Source organism: Centroberyx gerrardi, chromosome 15 (assembly GCF_048128805.1).
Source record: "Centroberyx gerrardi isolate f3 chromosome 15, fCenGer3.hap1.cur.20231027, whole genome shotgun sequence".
Classification (NCBI taxonomy): domain Eukaryota; kingdom Metazoa; phylum Chordata; class Actinopteri; order Beryciformes; family Berycidae; genus Centroberyx; species Centroberyx gerrardi.
Window position 1 is genome coordinate 4,559,172 of NC_136011.1, and position 16,840 is coordinate 4,576,011.

Below are 16,840 nucleotides of genomic sequence, written 5' to 3' on the forward strand. Positions count from 1 at the left end.
GACTTCATGCTCAATTCCATATTGCTGTTCATATCTATTTTAGGATGTAACCCATATCTGATAGTAAAAGAAGTCACATGCATTTTATTTCAATAAATTTTGGTTTAAGCCTTTTGACTGAATTCCACTCAAGTCAGCTATTTGTCTTTCTTTCCACTGTTGTGTCTCATTGTCCTCCATGCTAACTCCATGCTGTGGCGACAAAATTATGACAACTGTTTCAGGTGAATGGTGCAAGATTTAGTTATTGCCATGGCAACACTGACCATTTCTGATTTGATCGTTCAAATACAAGTCACATGTAGATCACATGCCTCGGGATCCGATTTTGTAGCGCATATCCATGGCAATTATTATGTCTTTCCTTCGAGTATGACACAGATTTGATGTTTTATAGTCAGTGTAAACAGCAAAAAGCTGCATGGAGTCGCAATTTTTCAATTCCGATCCAAGCCACGTTGATATGTGGTATAAAACAGGTTCTTTAATCTTCAAATCTGATTTTTTCAGCACTGCCAAAATATGTTTGAAACAAGTGGGAGAAGCATAGGTACAAAAATGCACAAATTTGTGCATGTGACTTTTCAACATTGCTGTCACTTCATATTGGTATCAGATATGGGTTACGTCCTAGAATAAATATGAACATAAAAAATAAAGAATAGATGTGAGCAGCAATTCAGAATTGAGCATGAAAGCCTGCAGTGTGAACGGAGCCCATATGGCTTGGATCAGAATTGCGAAAATACAGCTCCATGTAGCTTTTTGCTGTTCACACTGATTAGAAAACATCAGATTTGTGTCACGTGAGGGGAAAAATCCGAATAGGGACACTTTTAGCCGCAGTGTGAACGTAGCCTAAGTGTAGTTGGTGTGCATATGTGTGTTTGGACAAAACAGAAAGAAAGAGGGAGGAAGGGAGATAGTTTTTTTGGCAGCAAATGGAGTATCCTTTCATTATCCAGTTGGCTTTGTGTTCCTTCACTTGGAGGCCAAAAGCAGCCCACAGTGCAAGCCAAGCTGCTCCCTGCTATAACTGCCATGACGTTGATCTTAAAAAGCATCCATAAAAGCCTCTTTCTGGACGACTCGCTGGCAGCCGTGTGGCTCTTCAGGAAGTGCATTGTTCCATTTCCTTTTTGACGGCCACGCCGTTTGAAGCCGCGCTTGGCGAATGCAATCGGCCAAGATGGTTTTCATTGGCTGCAGTTAAGAACGGTGGAGTCAATTTTCCATCAACTGCATGAAATATCTTACCAAATGTAAAGTTATGTAAAATGATTTCCATGTGAACTAAAGGAATTTCATCCCGCTTGCTCTATTCTGATCTGTTTGTACAACGACTTTATGATGATAACTCTTTTAATATTGCTTTTTTTTTGTGTCTCCACTTATTCTGCATAACATGACATCAATAACTACCCATACTTCTGCTGTAGGTGAAGTGGGTATGTAATAACTGTATGTTGATAAAGCTATAATAGGAATAATCAAAGTGTCTAACATGGGCATGATATTGGTAACCACCCATATCTCTGTAGGTGATCTGGGTGTGTAATCACTGTATGCTGATGACGCTATAATTTACATAACTGATGTGTGTGATATGGCTATGATACCAATACCCCTACCTCTGTCTCTGTAGGTGATCTGGGTGTGTAATAACTGCCGGAAGCAGCAGGAGATCCTGACCAAGCCGGGCGAGTGGTTCTCGGGTCCGGGAGGGAAGAACGCTGGCCTCGGCTCGGCCATCAGCGAACCGTCCGTGTGCCTAACGCCCGGCGACAAGAAGCTCCGGTCCCGGTCTCAGGCACCCCTGGGCTCCACCACGGCACCCCATGACCCCAACCGGCCCGGCGCGCCTGGGACCGCGCCCGGCACCGACGCCCGATCACGCAGCGAACCACCACGAGACACGTAAGCTGCAGCGACATCGCAGAACTCCTAGTGAATGACATTGCGGAGATTGTACATTTGGCAGATGTGGAAAGACGACTGAAACATTTTGCTGGAGTGGAGGTTAAATACTGTCACACTGTTAAAGTATTCAAGGACCTTTGATACATACAGGGTCACAGACACACAGACTGATAATGTTGAATATATCCTATTTATTTTGTATTTTAATGTGGAAAAAGTTGCATATTGCAGCTTTATTGGCCAAAAAGAAACCAACAACGACCCACACATTGATGAAAAAGGAGTGCAAAAACTAAAAAAAAGTGTTTCCGTCAGTGGAACATCATCAGTTCATTTTTTATCAGTGTGCAAGTTCTTAGTTTCTTTTTGTCTATCATTTTTGAACCCACGCACCTGAGACAAACCTCCTAAATCACAGGACTTTTCTTTAGAGTGCCTCTCACTTACTCAAATAATTGAATGGGACATTATCAGCCCAAGGTTTGGCAAAGGTCCACTTTAATAAAATAATGAACAAAAGAGTGCACACCCAGCGAGGCGCGGAGCATCTCGACTTCAACAAGGAAAAAGACCGTTGCACACTCTCCTCTCAAATGTGATGTTTATTGACCACAACCATTTCAGCGCACCCTGACGAAAAACTTGTGCTGAAACCTCGGTCGTCAGTAAACATCATGCAATCGAGAGAAGTGTGCGATCCATTTCTAATCATTCTAACCCTATCAACAAAGGCAGTATGAATTATGGGAGGTAGAGTCCAGAGTTACTGTCTTTTACTATATAAAGGACAGATCTCATTGCACTGACTCATGTCTAAAAATAAAAGTTAGATTAAGGTCGCATCGGCATGATTTTGCTTTTGGCTCACTGCAAACATTCGGTTCATAATAGTAGGAAAAGCACTGACTTCTATCTCTCCTATTCTCTTCCTAAAGGCATCAAAAGCAACTTGCAGAGGCCTACTGCTCAATTTAGAGCAATAATTCCTATAGAAGAAACAGAATGAATTTATCTAACAGTACTTGGTCACTTGTGTTTGTTTCCTTTTGTTTAGTAATTGTGATACATTCATCCATTGCTTCCTTTTTACAGTGGTGGATTATGCGTCAAGCAAGCAGTCTGTGTCTGCAAGTTGTTTCTTATGCCATAAGAACTAGAATTGAAGAGACTGGAGTCTCTAGCAACACAGTGGGGAGTGTGAATGTTTGTATGCGAAAGTCATCTTTGAGTTTCTATTATTGCACACTGATATTAACAATGTAAAGCAGAAGCAAAATCACACCAGTTTCACGCTTTAAAGTATGCATAGTTAATCAATCAATACAAACACAGACTTGTAAAGTTACCTTCCACTTCTGGAAACAATGACCGGGTGTTGAGTGTTGGGTGAATTTTGAACAAAGTTGTAAACAGTGGCAATACATCTTATGAAAGAAAAGAAAGTCTGCTGTTGTTGGTTCTGGTTGGATCTGCTGTAACATTTGAACAATGTAATAAGAACGTTTGATAGCTTTATGAATAGCTTTATTTCTATAGCGCTTGGATATGAATCCTGTTTAATCACAGCGGCAATGTTTACATGCACAGAGTAACCCAACTATTGGCCATACTTATTAAGGTCTTATTGGGGTGAAACTGCTTACATGAACCTTTGATAGCCTGTGATTGGTTCCCCCTGTTGTCATGAATAAACCAGTTAGCACAATATCCCCCCCTCGCTTTTTACTGGGCAATAGGTTACTTGATGATCCCATTATTAATGAAAATAGTAAGTCATGCTCCCTGCCATGTTTTTTGTTGACATCAAAATGTACCCATAATGCTGTGAGAGTCTGAGTTTGTGCAGGTGGTGAAAACCAAAGGTAAGTGTGTTAACCATGCACACTAACCTGTTTAATATGGGAGTAAGCCAGGCGTCTTAACCAGGTTTCTATCCCAAATGTCCATCCAAATCCGGGTTACTTTTAAGACAGTAATTCTCCATGCATGTACATGTAGCCAATGATATATCAGGATCCTGATGAAGACTAATACCTGGTCTCTCACCATTATGCTATTCCTTCCCCAGGAGAAATGGAAGGGGAGGCGGAGGAGCAGGTCGGGGGGAGCGCCGGACGGGACAGCCCAGACTCCAGACCCAGGTCTCCATGGACCGGGACCTGCGGGGGGAGTCCAGGGAGCGCAGGGAGAGCCGACGGCTGACCAAGGGACGCTCCCTGGAGCACGACCCTGTGGGGGGAGGCGGCGGCGGCGGAGGAGGAGGGGTGAGACGGACAGAAGAGGGAGGCTACCATCACATGGACCCCAGCGGCGTCCCCCCTCGCCAAGCGGGGCCGGTCCCTCCCGGAGGCCGGGGCCACCCGGCGCTCCCGCAGGGCCGAGGCGTGGGCTTGGCGGGCGAGGGCGAGGTCGGGGGCGGCGTCTTAGCCCCGGGGGTTCGGCCCGGACAGAGGACGGTGGGTGGGGTCGGCGGGCCGCACGAACACGCCCCCTCACAGCAAGCCCCTCCCCCTGAACTCAGAGAGCCCCCGGGGTCGGGCCCGGGCTCGGCCCCCGGACAGGGGGCCCCGGTGAGACGGACCAAAAGGGAGAAGGCCGAGAGCATGCTTCGCAACGATTCGCTGAGCTCCGACCAGTCGGAGTCGCTGCGCCCGCCCCCGCCGAGGCCTTACAAGTCGAAGCGAGGGCTGGGGGCTGGAGGGAAGAGGCAGACCAGCGTCAGCAGCTCCGAAGAGGAGGGAGGGACCACGCCCGAGTACAGCAGCTGTGAGGACGCCGAGATCGAGAGCGTCAGCGAGAGAGGTGAGAGACGCTGTCAGTCATCATCAATCCACGTTAATGAAGAATTTTGTTGTTGATATCATTGAGGGGGACTATGGATCGATATCTGTCTTTCCTTCGTTTGTGCAGTCGTCTATCAGACACCACTACTGTTTTCTGGCAGTTTCAAAACTACACTGATTAGCTACAATTACAGGTCAAAACTAAACATCTTAATAACCAGTCATATCTCTCATTACTCATGTTCGAATGACATGAAATTTGATACACATATTCAGACATCCTTGTTCTATACATTTTCCTCAAGGACCATGAATGTCATACTGGTTTTCCTTTTATTTTTCACTTTGCTTTTTCATTTATTTTTGGATTGGCCCAAGAAGTGACCGCATCATTTGTACATTCAACCAATATGACGTGCCACAGATACCAAAAACAAAAGACTAGCAGACAATGCAAGAGGCCCTACAAAATGTATTTGCATTATTCTATAACAAACTTGAACCTCTGACCTTTTTCACATTTGTGTAACTTGTTTCTTGGCCCAAGGGGTGACCGCATCATTGATGGGGGACGACATGTTTACTGCGCCTTGTTTTACATATTTTTATTTTATTACAGTCCTCAATCCACTCAGAAGCACAGTGTCTCCTAGAATTATAGTGTGTAAATTATCCTAATTAAATAATTACGATCAGCTCACTAACATGGAATTTACAGTTCTCAAGCCATTCACAAACCTCAACTATGTGCATTAATATAATGAAATAATATATCACAATCTCCTCAGCTCTCTTCCACTGTACATCTCTGTTAAATAACTATTAAACATTACTAAATCAGCCAGTGCTATATGAACCCCCTTGTCTTAAATCGCGAGGCACTGCCATTTCCATGTGTGTGTGCATGTGTGTGTGTTTGAACACTCCCACTTCAACACTGTGTAGCATGGGAGGTGGATGTAAGAGGTGGAGAGAGCTGTTTAGTCTCAGTCTTCCATCTTCATTCAGACTATGTGAATCTGAAAGCGCCTCTCGACTTTAACTGGCTGTGTTCATTGAACAGAACAGGTAAGGCAGCATTGATATTTCCTATTATATTTCCTAGTATATTCCCATTTTTTTCTTCTAATATCCAGTTGAACGATATATATATTTTTTTTTTACGAGATTTTATATAGAATTTGAATGTGGGATTTGATTTGTGAAAGGAGTAGTGTCTTTTTGTTATGTACAATAAGTTAACTATTATACATATTGCTATATGAAAACATAAACATCTTATTATCCACTTTCATTTGATGCTCCTGAAACATTTCCTAACTTGTGTGTGCAGTGCATGCAGCGGTCTGAATGTCAAAGTGAGCAACTGCGCGCATGGTAGCGAGTGTGAGTGTATGTGTGTGTGTGTGTGCGTGTGTGTGCGTGTGTGAGCGTTTGCCCGCGTGTCATACTGTGTCGGTCTCAGCTCGGCCCTGCGGGGGGAACATCCCAGACTGTGTGTTATGTGTTGGTGTGTGTGTATTTATGTGTGTGTGTGTGTGTGTGTGTGTGTGACAGGGCAGTTTGACCCCCAGTTGACCCCAGCGTTGACCTGGCGTGACCTTACATGGCCTCCGCTATGTCCCCGAGCCTGAGAACACACTGCTGCTTACACTCTAACCTTGTCATGTCCAAGCTGGGTTATGTCACTTCACTACTAACCCCGTCCCAGGCACTTAGACTCACTGCTGTGTAACCCCCGGTACTGGAAACAAACTGTTAACACTGGAGCAATTCCACCAATATGAGTTTTTGAAGGCAGATATGGCTTGCGGTAATTTGAATTGAAGCTGCTGATATTCAGTATTTTGCTTATTCAGTGTTTGCCCCAGAACTGTATTCTTGTCAGGGTGGAAAAGCCTCTGAAACAGCATTTAGACCATCATGGGACACTAAAACTCTCCACTGAAACTCAGACTGAATGAAATTATTTTCGGTGGGTTAGCAACGAATAATTCATTGGATAATTAAAACCATGTGAGCAAAACCTAACTACCACTAGGTTCACTGCAATGCTATTATACCGAAAAAAACAAACAAAAACCACTGAATAGGCCCCCTGCCTTCATATTATGTTGGTTAATTGTAATAATCAGCTTACAAAGCATTTTATGCTGACATAAATCTTAATGGTGTAAATTCATAGTGTACATCATAGTAAGTAGTATGGAACTGATGCAAGTTATATGAAGATAGGGCATAAATTAATGTTTTACTGCAAATATAATTGATATGTGGTTGTATTGGTGGATGTTTGCCTTTTGATAATCACTGACTGGAGGTCATAGCTTACCCTCCTTTTATTTTACCACTGCATCACTGGCCATGTCTTTTTACAATGTGCATTTTCTGGTTAATGACATTTATAGTATTTACCGTTTGAGCTACATTTGACTCTAGCCCTGCTTAGGCGTCATTAAGGCCACACTTTTACCGTACGGCGACTTTGACAAAGCGCGGTCTGTTCGGAGCGCGAGAGCCGGCGCGCGGCACCAGCCTGGACCCGAACCAGGCGCGATGACAATCGATCAAGCGGAGGTCTAGGACGAGAGTGTGCTGTCAGGCCAGGCTTTAAACACACCGGCGTGGCAGCGAGACGCCGCTTCCTTTTTTAGCTCGAGAGCGAGACCGGGTCAGCGTAGAGATGTGGCTGCTGGCAGCCAAGGAGCGTCCAGGCATGTAAATCATCGGAGATCGGTGCAGAAACACGCACACACACACACACACACACACACACAAATATGCAGTCAGGTACATAGATCCAGGCAAGCATGCACATAAACCACTACCGCTGATGCCCATTTGCTGAGGTGTAAACTGATCCTCTGAAAGGAAAAAGACACATATACATGCATGTGTAACCGTGCATACACATGCAAATGCACGCACACACATGTTTGTACTATACTTATGGGGGCTTTTATTGACTACATTCATTTCCTAACCCCTAATCCCTTATTCTAATCTAAACCTAATCATAATCTTAAATCCTAACCCTAAAGTAGGAAAAGTGACCCTAAACCCTTCACCTGAAACCTAAACCTCAAACATTTACCCATAACTTAAGGGTAAGGTTTTGACGTTTGGGTTTCGGAGTAAAGCATGAGAGTGAACCTTGTCATTCTAATCTTAACCCTAAACCCTAGCCCTAACCCTAAACTAACCCTATAAAGAAGTGACGACCCGCAAAATGTCATCAACTTGTTTTCCCCCCTGTTTCTAACCTCGCCGGGATACATTTGGGTCCTCATAAGTATAGAAACACAAGAGCACACACACACACACACACACAGGCGTGCGCCCCTACGTTCACGCTCGAGTTATGAAACTGAGAACACGGGTTGTCTATTGTCAGGGTGTTTCGCTTTAAGATTACATAATGTCACTATAAGTTGTCACAACTCATTAACCTCATCGCCTCCTGGCTCCTAGGAATGCTTGGCTCTGTTTTACTTGGTGTCATAACAGTGTCGTCGGGGTCCCACACGAATTTCACACACCGCCCCCCCGGCCCGTGTGTGTACAGAGGAGGCCGCTTTTTAGGACTGGAACTGGAGACGAGGCCGAACCAGTGAAAATGTGTTAAAAATGTCTAAAATTTGAAAATTCCACCATTTTTTCCCCACCAGTTCCCTATTTAGAGCGAATTTAAAGACTTTTGCAGGGTGCAGATGATAGTAAAAACCTATGGATACAACAGCTATGGATAGTGTCAGCACACATACAATTTCTGCTTGACTCATATAACTTCAAATGTCTCAACACATGCTGGTTTGCAACCCATTTAGTTGAATTATGTAACCAGATCATAGAACTCAGTTTACCTACTTTTTTATATGCAGGAATAGCGTTTACCCGCCTTTTTTTAGACTGACATAAATTTTTAGGAGGTAAATTCATATTAGACATATGAAACTGATGTTTGTTATATGAGGATAGGGTCTTTTAAGGGGAAAAAACATAATGCTTTTCTGAAAATATTATAGATTTTTGGTTATATTGGTGGTTGTTTGCCTTATGATGGAGGTCGTAGTTCACCCACCGTTTTATTTACCGCTACATCACTGGATTGCCCGCAAGAATAATTCAACAATGTCTAATCTGATCTCAGTGAAATATTTGGGAGGGATTAATAGTCTTTTAACAGGCTTAGCTGTCCTTTGGTAGCATCGCTGCCCCGGCTGCTGCAGTGATGTATTTCTAATTCTGTCCCAGGCCTGAATATTCAATAAACTTAACCCCCTCTACTGTAAACAAATACCTTCTAAAGAGCCCCCAAATTTGGCCGAGTTGTGTATGGGAGGACTCATGCTGGTATGTGCTGTGTATACAATTTCTGCTTTATGTGTGTGTGTGTGTGTGTGTGTGTGTGCAAAGGGCATGAAGGAGGTCCTGGTGTGTGCTACTTCTACAGTATCTGAATGGGTCTGTTTTCTCTTCCAGGCGACTGGGAGTGCTACCCACATGACCCCACTGTATGGCATGTAAGTCGCTGGCTTCTTTGTCCATATTCAGTTCAGTGTGCATGTTCCAAAATGTGTTTGTGATTTGTGTCTACCTCAGTGTAATGTTTTGTGTGTGTAATGTTTGCGATGTTTGTATACCAAGCTTTATCTTTAGCATTTCAGAGAAGGGGATGGGGTATTTGTGTCTATATTTTTATCTCTAGTTTGCGTACATGTGTGTATCTCCAAAGTGGTAATCCTTGAGATCCTCATGTTTTTAATGTGGTGTTTCTGCACTGCACTTCCCAGTGATCACCTATGAAACAGCGTGTCCAGTACTGTGACGTCTTTTTCCTTGAAGTTTGAGTTTTTCTGTAGGTGGCTACCGCTCTTCTCTTTGTCTGTTCAGCCATGGTGGCTATCGCTGCTCATGCTAACTACCCAGTTCTGCTTCTATTTATTCCAAATAAACCGGAAACGCAAAACGTAAAATTCACTATTATGGTGGTGATCAGAGACGCATTTGGACACACGCATTTGGTCAAAAGTGTAAATGCAATGTGTCACCAGTCCACACATAACAACTATCTAAACCGACACTTTCACCAGCCGTGACAGAAGCGCTCGCAAATCAAACAGGTGGCAGGCGGCTCAGATAGTAACACACTTGTGAACAATGGATTGTCAGGATACTGGTGGATGGGGAACAAGCGAGACGAGGTGTTTGAAGGAAATAAAAAGTTCAGCTACTGTTGGAGAACAATTGACAAAGCCGTAAAAAACAACACGTTTTGGTTGCAGCAATCCTGGCAAAGGCTTTTGCAGCTGAAAAGCGTTGTTTTTTTTATATTAAAGCTTTGTCAATTGTTCTCCAACAGTAGCTCCAGTTTTTCATTAATGCAATTTGAGCGTGTGTGCGTATTTGTGTGTATTCCTTTTGAGTGTGTATCTCGCTACGGTGCAGTATCGGCTGCTAGATTGACTCTAGTCTCTTGTTGGACACAGCATCCTGTAACCTGGCAGCCATCCAAGGAGGGAGACCATCTGATTGGACGAATCACTCTCAGCAAGAGGAGCGCCGCCATGCCCAAAGAGGCCGGGGCCCTGCTGGGGTTAAAGGTTGGAAAACACACATGGATACAACACAAAGAGATTAATTTGTTGATATATTGATATATATCGGCCTTTTATTAAAAATCTAATGTGGTCAGTGTCTTTCACCTCTGATATGATGGATATGATGCAGTTTGATTGATTACATATTTATTGTAGAATTGATCAATACTACACTGGTTGTCTATGGGAATCCCTTAACCTGAATTGATTTTAATGGGACATTTTGATCAAATGCCATACAAGTAGGCATCAATATGTTTCTTTTTTTATTAGTACTAGTATTTGTAGTATCTTGGATTTCAATTAGTTCATGTCCCATGGTCTAAATGCTGTTTCAGAGGCTTTTCCACCCTGACAGGAATTAAATTCTTGGGAAAAACACAGAATACGTAGAATTCTGTGGATTTTTTTGGCATGAAAATTGTCAAATTTAAAGATCGGCAGAAATATCAGCTATGGAAAGTTTCAATCCAAAAATAGCAGTATCAGTATCGGCGGTGAAGCGCTGGAACACACATTACTTCTTCTTTAACACGCATTTGTTTTTCTGTTTGTCTGCTTCTATCTTCTCTCTCCCCCCTTTCTCTCTCTCTCTCTCTCAGGTGGTGGGAGGCAGGGTAACGGAGTCGGGGAGGTTGGGTGCCTTCATCACCAAAGTCAAGAAGGGCAGCCTGGCCGACGTGGTGGGGCATCTGAGGGCAGGTAGGGGATTCACAAATCCTTAAAAACTCTGGAAAAGTCTTCAATAATCTGAATCTAAGAAAAAAAAAAGTATTAAAATGTGTTAAATTGAGTCATTAGAGGTAGATTCTTGCTCTGTAATAACAGGTTCCTCTCTACTGCATGTCCACTATTAGATTAATACAGAAGAGGGTTTGCAGTACAGTATGCATGCATCTTCTTTACTAAACACAGTTGGACTTCACATCCCTTTCCTGGTGTCATTTTTTGTAGTTTCTTGGTTTTGCCAACTTTGTTTTTAAATTGGTCTTAAATGAATACTGAGCAGGATTTTTCCCCTTGAAATAGCATAAACTCATCCAAAATTGATCCTAGTCAATCACTAGTTATGGTCTGTTGGTGTGTGTGTCTGTAGAGACCCTGCCTGCTGCCTTATTTCTGAATGTTCGGGACGTTTCTGGCCGTCAACGTTTTGGCAGCAGGTGTGTCCGCCTGCAACCAAAACCACTGCTGAATCCTTTTATATCTAAGATAGTGGTCCCGAACTCTATACAGAGAAAGTGAAGATCTGGTTAGAGCTAGTGTGTGTCATGAGCTGCCAGCTAGCTACGGTTGTTAGCGTAGCTTTGTTGTGGTAGTAAAGCTGATACCTAGCTATCAGCTTGCTAGGTATCAGCTTAGCTAGCTAGCTAAGCCAACCGGCACCTACCTGTCCAACAGAAAACAGGCCAACTCCGCGTCGCTCTTCATCGCCATCCTCTCCTTCAATACTCACCAATGGGTGAAAGTCAACCAGAGATTCACTCTCGTTTTGGAATGAGCCTTGTCTGCTTGGCGTTTTGCCTCGCTGTATTTGTGTGCTATTTGGCTTTTTGAAACCTGCAGATATCCTGACACTCCAACAGTCATGCCCAAGTTGAGAAATATAAAACCTGGTTATTTTAGAGGCCCTGTACAGACACAAACACATTTATACAAACACACACAAGACAGAAATGCACACGCAGGTCACCAGCTGAACTGTCTGATTTCAGGGGATGAGGTTTTGCAGTGGAACGGCAAGCTGTTACCGGGAGCGACCATGAAGGAAGTTTACAACATCATCCTGGAGTCTCAAGCCGAGCCTCAAGTGGAGCTAGTGGTATCCAGGCCTATTGGGTAAGTCAGGAATAAAACACACCAAATACACTGAATGCTCTGATGACACACTCGTCACTCATGACATGACGACAGTTAGGAGAAATGTTAGATTAAAAAATAAAAAGTCAAAAGTCAGTCAAAAGTCTTGGGACAGTGAGCCAGAACGGGCCTGTTTTCTGGCACCACATGTGAATAGAGAAAAAAAATTCCTTTCATCCTATCAAAATACAATTTTGAAAAAAAGTTGAATATGGATGAACCATACCAAATACTATGTATATTATGAAAATTTCAGAATTTGTACTATTTTTATCATGTAAAAATGTTTTTTAGCTACTTCTGTGATTTGTGTACTTGACACTGCTGGTGTAAAAACATATACATTAACTGTAGCTGTTTTTGATGAGTGTTTTGTATATTTTATTAAACTACAGTGGTCTCATTTTATCTCGGAATTGACCAATTCAGCCAAAAATAACAGTTTTTTCAAATCTCTTGTGGTACGTTGCCTTAAAATGGTTTACCATGTAGACCAATAAAGATCACGAATCAAAAGCTGCTCTTTGACTCTTATGAATTTGTTTTAATTTTACATCAGTATCAAACTGTAGATGAGTCAAGCTCACTGTCCCATTGCTTTTTCCCACTGACAGTATATTATCTAGAATATGGGATGCTCCGATTGATTGGCCGCCATTCTGTACCTGCAGATTTGTATTCTAAAGCGAAGATAGGTGTTCGGCCTACTGCTGATCCGCCTAGCACTCTGATATTCCATATTCCATTTTGTGAAAATGCAAGCCATTAGCGTTATCACGAGTCATTCACCAGTAGACTGTGTGTTGCATTGAGTTGAACCATTATTTAACCAGGCAGGTTGACTGAGGCTCTGATTCAGAGTTGGCTGACCTAAGTTCTCCATATAAGACAAGAGGCACGCAGGGAAATGTATTTGTATTCAGACTGCGGCTGTGCGGCTGCATCAAAATATTAAAAACAGCCGCCCATTACCTGCTGCTGAGCTTGCCAAGTTTTGGAGCGAGAGCTTTTCATTTTGTCTCCTATGTCCCCTTTAAAAAAGCACTTGCATTTATTTCTAAGATGGTGTTAGGTGAATTGCCATTACCCAAATAAAATACTCTAGACTGTAGGCTTCATAAAAGACAAGACTTGTTGCATCTGCTTTTCTTTTATTGATTCCTTGTAAAAACTCAACCAAGCTATTCATATTGGCCTATTTGTGACTGCAGTATACAGTTGGCCTGCTGTTTGTGTATGACTGATGGGAGGGGATGCACCATTTTCACTCATGATTGTAGTCTTTTTAATCATGAAATAGGCTTATCTTTGCCAGACAATGGTTCAATATGTTCTCAACATAGCCTCAAGCTTATATAAAGGAAAATTCAACATCATGCTTTAGGCTATTGATGCTTTTGTGAAATGATATCGACCTATCAACGTCTTTACTGGCCCATTTGGCCCGTTTCATTTTAATACAATAGGCATGCAGACAGGAAGATACAACAAAGATAGAAAAAACAACAGCTTAATCATTTTTGTTTATGAATTTCATCAGATTCTGTCTTCACTGATCTGCTTCTGGCCATCACTTTTTTGACTACCCTTAAGCCACTATCAGCATAGTAATAATTATCAACATAATAATCAACATAAGGATCAAAATAATAATTTATGCTTGGATAGTTTCAGGTTATTGTTTGGCTGGAATGTGAGTCATTTGGAAATCACAAGATTATCAAGTGAATGAATGAATGCTGTCAATTGCTGAGATTGAAATATTCGGGGATCAACCAAATTATTATTCATATTTATGTTATTATTTATTTTGGGAGTCTAGACCCGTTCAACTTATTCATCACATATTGCGTATCCAAAAAGATCTTAGGTTGCAAGTCTGAATCACGAACGTGTCCGGACATGACTGTGTTTTGGATCGGATCTGACTACTGATGCGCACTTCTTTATTCACATACTAAATTTTAGAGTCAAACTGCACTCCAATTTTGTCCAAAGTTGGCAAACAAAACCGCAACATAAAATTTTGAAATGTTCTGTGTATAGATGAATCAATGCCAGATTAGAAAATGGTGTTATCACTCAATATTTTTCAATCGGAGCAACCTCATATAGAATATTTCCAAATGAAGTTCATGTTTTCAGTATTCTTGAATAGACTGCCCACTCTGATGCCTCACTTTCAGACAGATTTCATAGTAAAATAATCCATTTCTCTTCAAGCAACTGTTGCCTCTTCTATGATCTAACCCTATTTGCTCCTTCATGGAAAAAAAAGTTGAACGTATTAATTTCTCTCCAAACACTCGCGAAGGGTGTATAGAAAATATCAGTAAGTAAACAGCCCATTTCATTAGGAACCCTCAATCCTCCCATACTTCTTAAAGAAACAAGCTACAATCCCACTGATTCCAATCACAACGCTATGGGATACTTCCACTTGTGCCATTTTGAGTCCCTAGTTGAATTGAATCAAATCCCAACCAGGAGGGATGCCAGTTTTTTTTATTATTGGCTGTCGCAAAAACGGATGCTATTTTTAATCTTCAATTGAATTTAATTGAATGTTTACTCGGAGGGATGCAAAATGGCCATTGGGAAATGTCCACCAATGTAGCTGTGCTTTTGCTAGCTTTTTAACTGTTTGTGGAGTGCCTGGGATTCCTCTGTATTCATTACTATTGAAGACTGAGGTGTCCAAAGAGAAGCCCAGTAGTTTGAAGATGCTTACAGTGCTTTATTTTCCAGCTTCTAAACTCTAAATCCATCATTGTTTAGAAGTTGGGAGGTTGGGGTTCATTAAGCAAGCAATATTTAATTTTCTTTTTTTTTTCATTTTGTTTTCATTTTTTTTGTTTTCATTTTGGAATGGGCTCAAAAGCTACCGAGGGTCCATGTATCGCTCATCAGTTCAATATTCTAATTCAAAATCAAAAACAGAAAAATGGAACGTTCAGGATAAAATTCCAAAAACCTCAGTTTGCTGTCCCTCGGATAAATACAGAATTGAGATTTTAAACTTCTTTTATTTGGAAGAAATGAAAATGAAGACATTGGTCTCTGACACTAAACTGGGCACCACAAAAACTTTGGTGGGGCGATGGACACACCAAGTAAGAAGCAAGTCCAGCCTTGGCTTTGGTCCCCCAAATGAAAACACAAAAATTTAATTTTTTTTTAAAAAAAAAGTCCAAAATCTCATTTTTGCATTTGTTGGTGGGGCAACAAATTGAGAATATTGCGCATGTTCCATTTTTCTAGTTTCAGTTTTGAATTGGAATATTACACTGATAAGCATTACGCGGACCACCATGCATTCTTGTTATCATGTGGTGTTACTGTAATTCCTCAAATGGCCAGCAGGGGCATGCGGGAACGGCTGACAGCACCTTTAAAGCTGAAACAATGGATTCCAGTGTTTCCCACAGGATCCTTGGTTATTTGTGGTGGTGGCAGGCGTGGGTGGTTAGTACCCTATTGCCGTTCATCCATTACTGCTTCAGTTTGGGGAAACAATTCACGATTGGCCTGTTGGATATTGTGGTGGGCCGCCACAAAAAAAAAAAAGTCTTAATCTTAGTCTGGGAAACACTGCATTCATGAGAAGAGCTTGGCTCTACTCACATCTTCTCCCTGCTTTTCCATGTCCTTTAACCAAATGATATTTTGACCTGAAAGTCAAAATAACTTTCGATTGCAGTCCTACTTTCTACCTGTAGAATAACTTAGCTACTACATCAATATGCATGCATGCCTGTGCATTTCAGGAATACTACTAACTTTGCTTTATCCAATCAGATGCCAGTGTGAGTGGGATTGACGTGCGTCTTTGCTGTTTGTTTTCCAGTGATATCCCAAGAATCCCCGACACGTCCCACCCTCCATTAGAATCTAGTAGGTATCTCCTCTGGGATGTTGGTGTCTGTATATTTGTATATCTGTACGTCTGCCTGTCTTTCTGTCTGTATTTCTGTCAGTGTATGATCACACCTGCAGCTAGTTTATTTTGGTCTGAACCATAGTGGAAAAGTTCACTTTGTTGCATTTTTGTATTTGGTTCGTTTAGGTTCACTCTGCCCAACTGCAAGTGAACCAGGGCTTGTAAACAAAAGTCACATGGACTCACAAGTAGCTTGTTTATTGGACAGAGTTTTGGTAACTTTGTGGACTTGTCTGGACTTGGCTCTTTGCTGTAATTGACCTTCTCTGATGTTCACAGCAGTTACAAACACATGAAGAAGCTGAATATGAGCATCAGTCCAGACTTCAACATCGGTCTACTTCTACCCATAAACCCTTGCGTTTTGGGGTGTTTTTTCTTAAGAATGTTCTTTACTGTGATTATGGGTATGATGTTGATGCAGGTACTAGTTGCAGCCAAGCATACAACCAAATGCACCCTGGTGGTATTCTATGATCACAAAAAGACCTTAAAAAAAAAAGCATGTAGCAGCTCTTTCAGTATCGGCTTACAGTTATTTTGAAATGTTACCTGGCTTGATGTGTCCAGTCAGGTTGGGGTTTCGAATCAAATATCTGTTTTTGCCCTCACAGCAGGTTCCAGTTCCTTTGAGTCCCAGAAGATGGAGAGACCGTCCATATCCGTCCTATCTCCCTCCAGTCCTGGGATGCTTCGAGACGCTCCACAACTCATGCCTGGACAACTTTCGGTGAGTG

The 16,840-nt window shown here is 42.1% G+C and overlaps 1 protein-coding gene across 4 annotated transcripts in view; it reads left to right on the forward strand.

Moving 5' to 3' along the window:
* Nucleotides 1-16,840, forward strand: part of rims1a (regulating synaptic membrane exocytosis 1a) — a 99,064-nt gene that overhangs the window by 50,847 nt on the left and 31,377 nt on the right. For all 4 annotated transcript variants that reach the window (XM_071912626.2, XM_071912627.2, XM_071912628.2 and 1 more), the window contains 9 exons: nucleotides 1,646-1,917; nucleotides 3,989-4,722; nucleotides 9,186-9,226; nucleotides 10,193-10,306; nucleotides 10,906-11,005; nucleotides 12,019-12,142; nucleotides 14,478-14,495; nucleotides 16,011-16,057; nucleotides 16,718-16,833. In XM_071912626.2, the coding sequence (XP_071768727.1) occupies nucleotides 1,646-1,917; nucleotides 3,989-4,722; nucleotides 9,186-9,226; nucleotides 10,193-10,306; nucleotides 10,906-11,005; nucleotides 12,019-12,142; nucleotides 14,478-14,495; nucleotides 16,011-16,057; nucleotides 16,718-16,833 (1,566 nt within the window). The remainder of the gene's footprint in view (nucleotides 1-1,645; nucleotides 1,918-3,988; nucleotides 4,723-9,185; nucleotides 9,227-10,192; nucleotides 10,307-10,905; nucleotides 11,006-12,018; nucleotides 12,143-14,477; nucleotides 14,496-16,010; nucleotides 16,058-16,717; nucleotides 16,834-16,840) is intronic.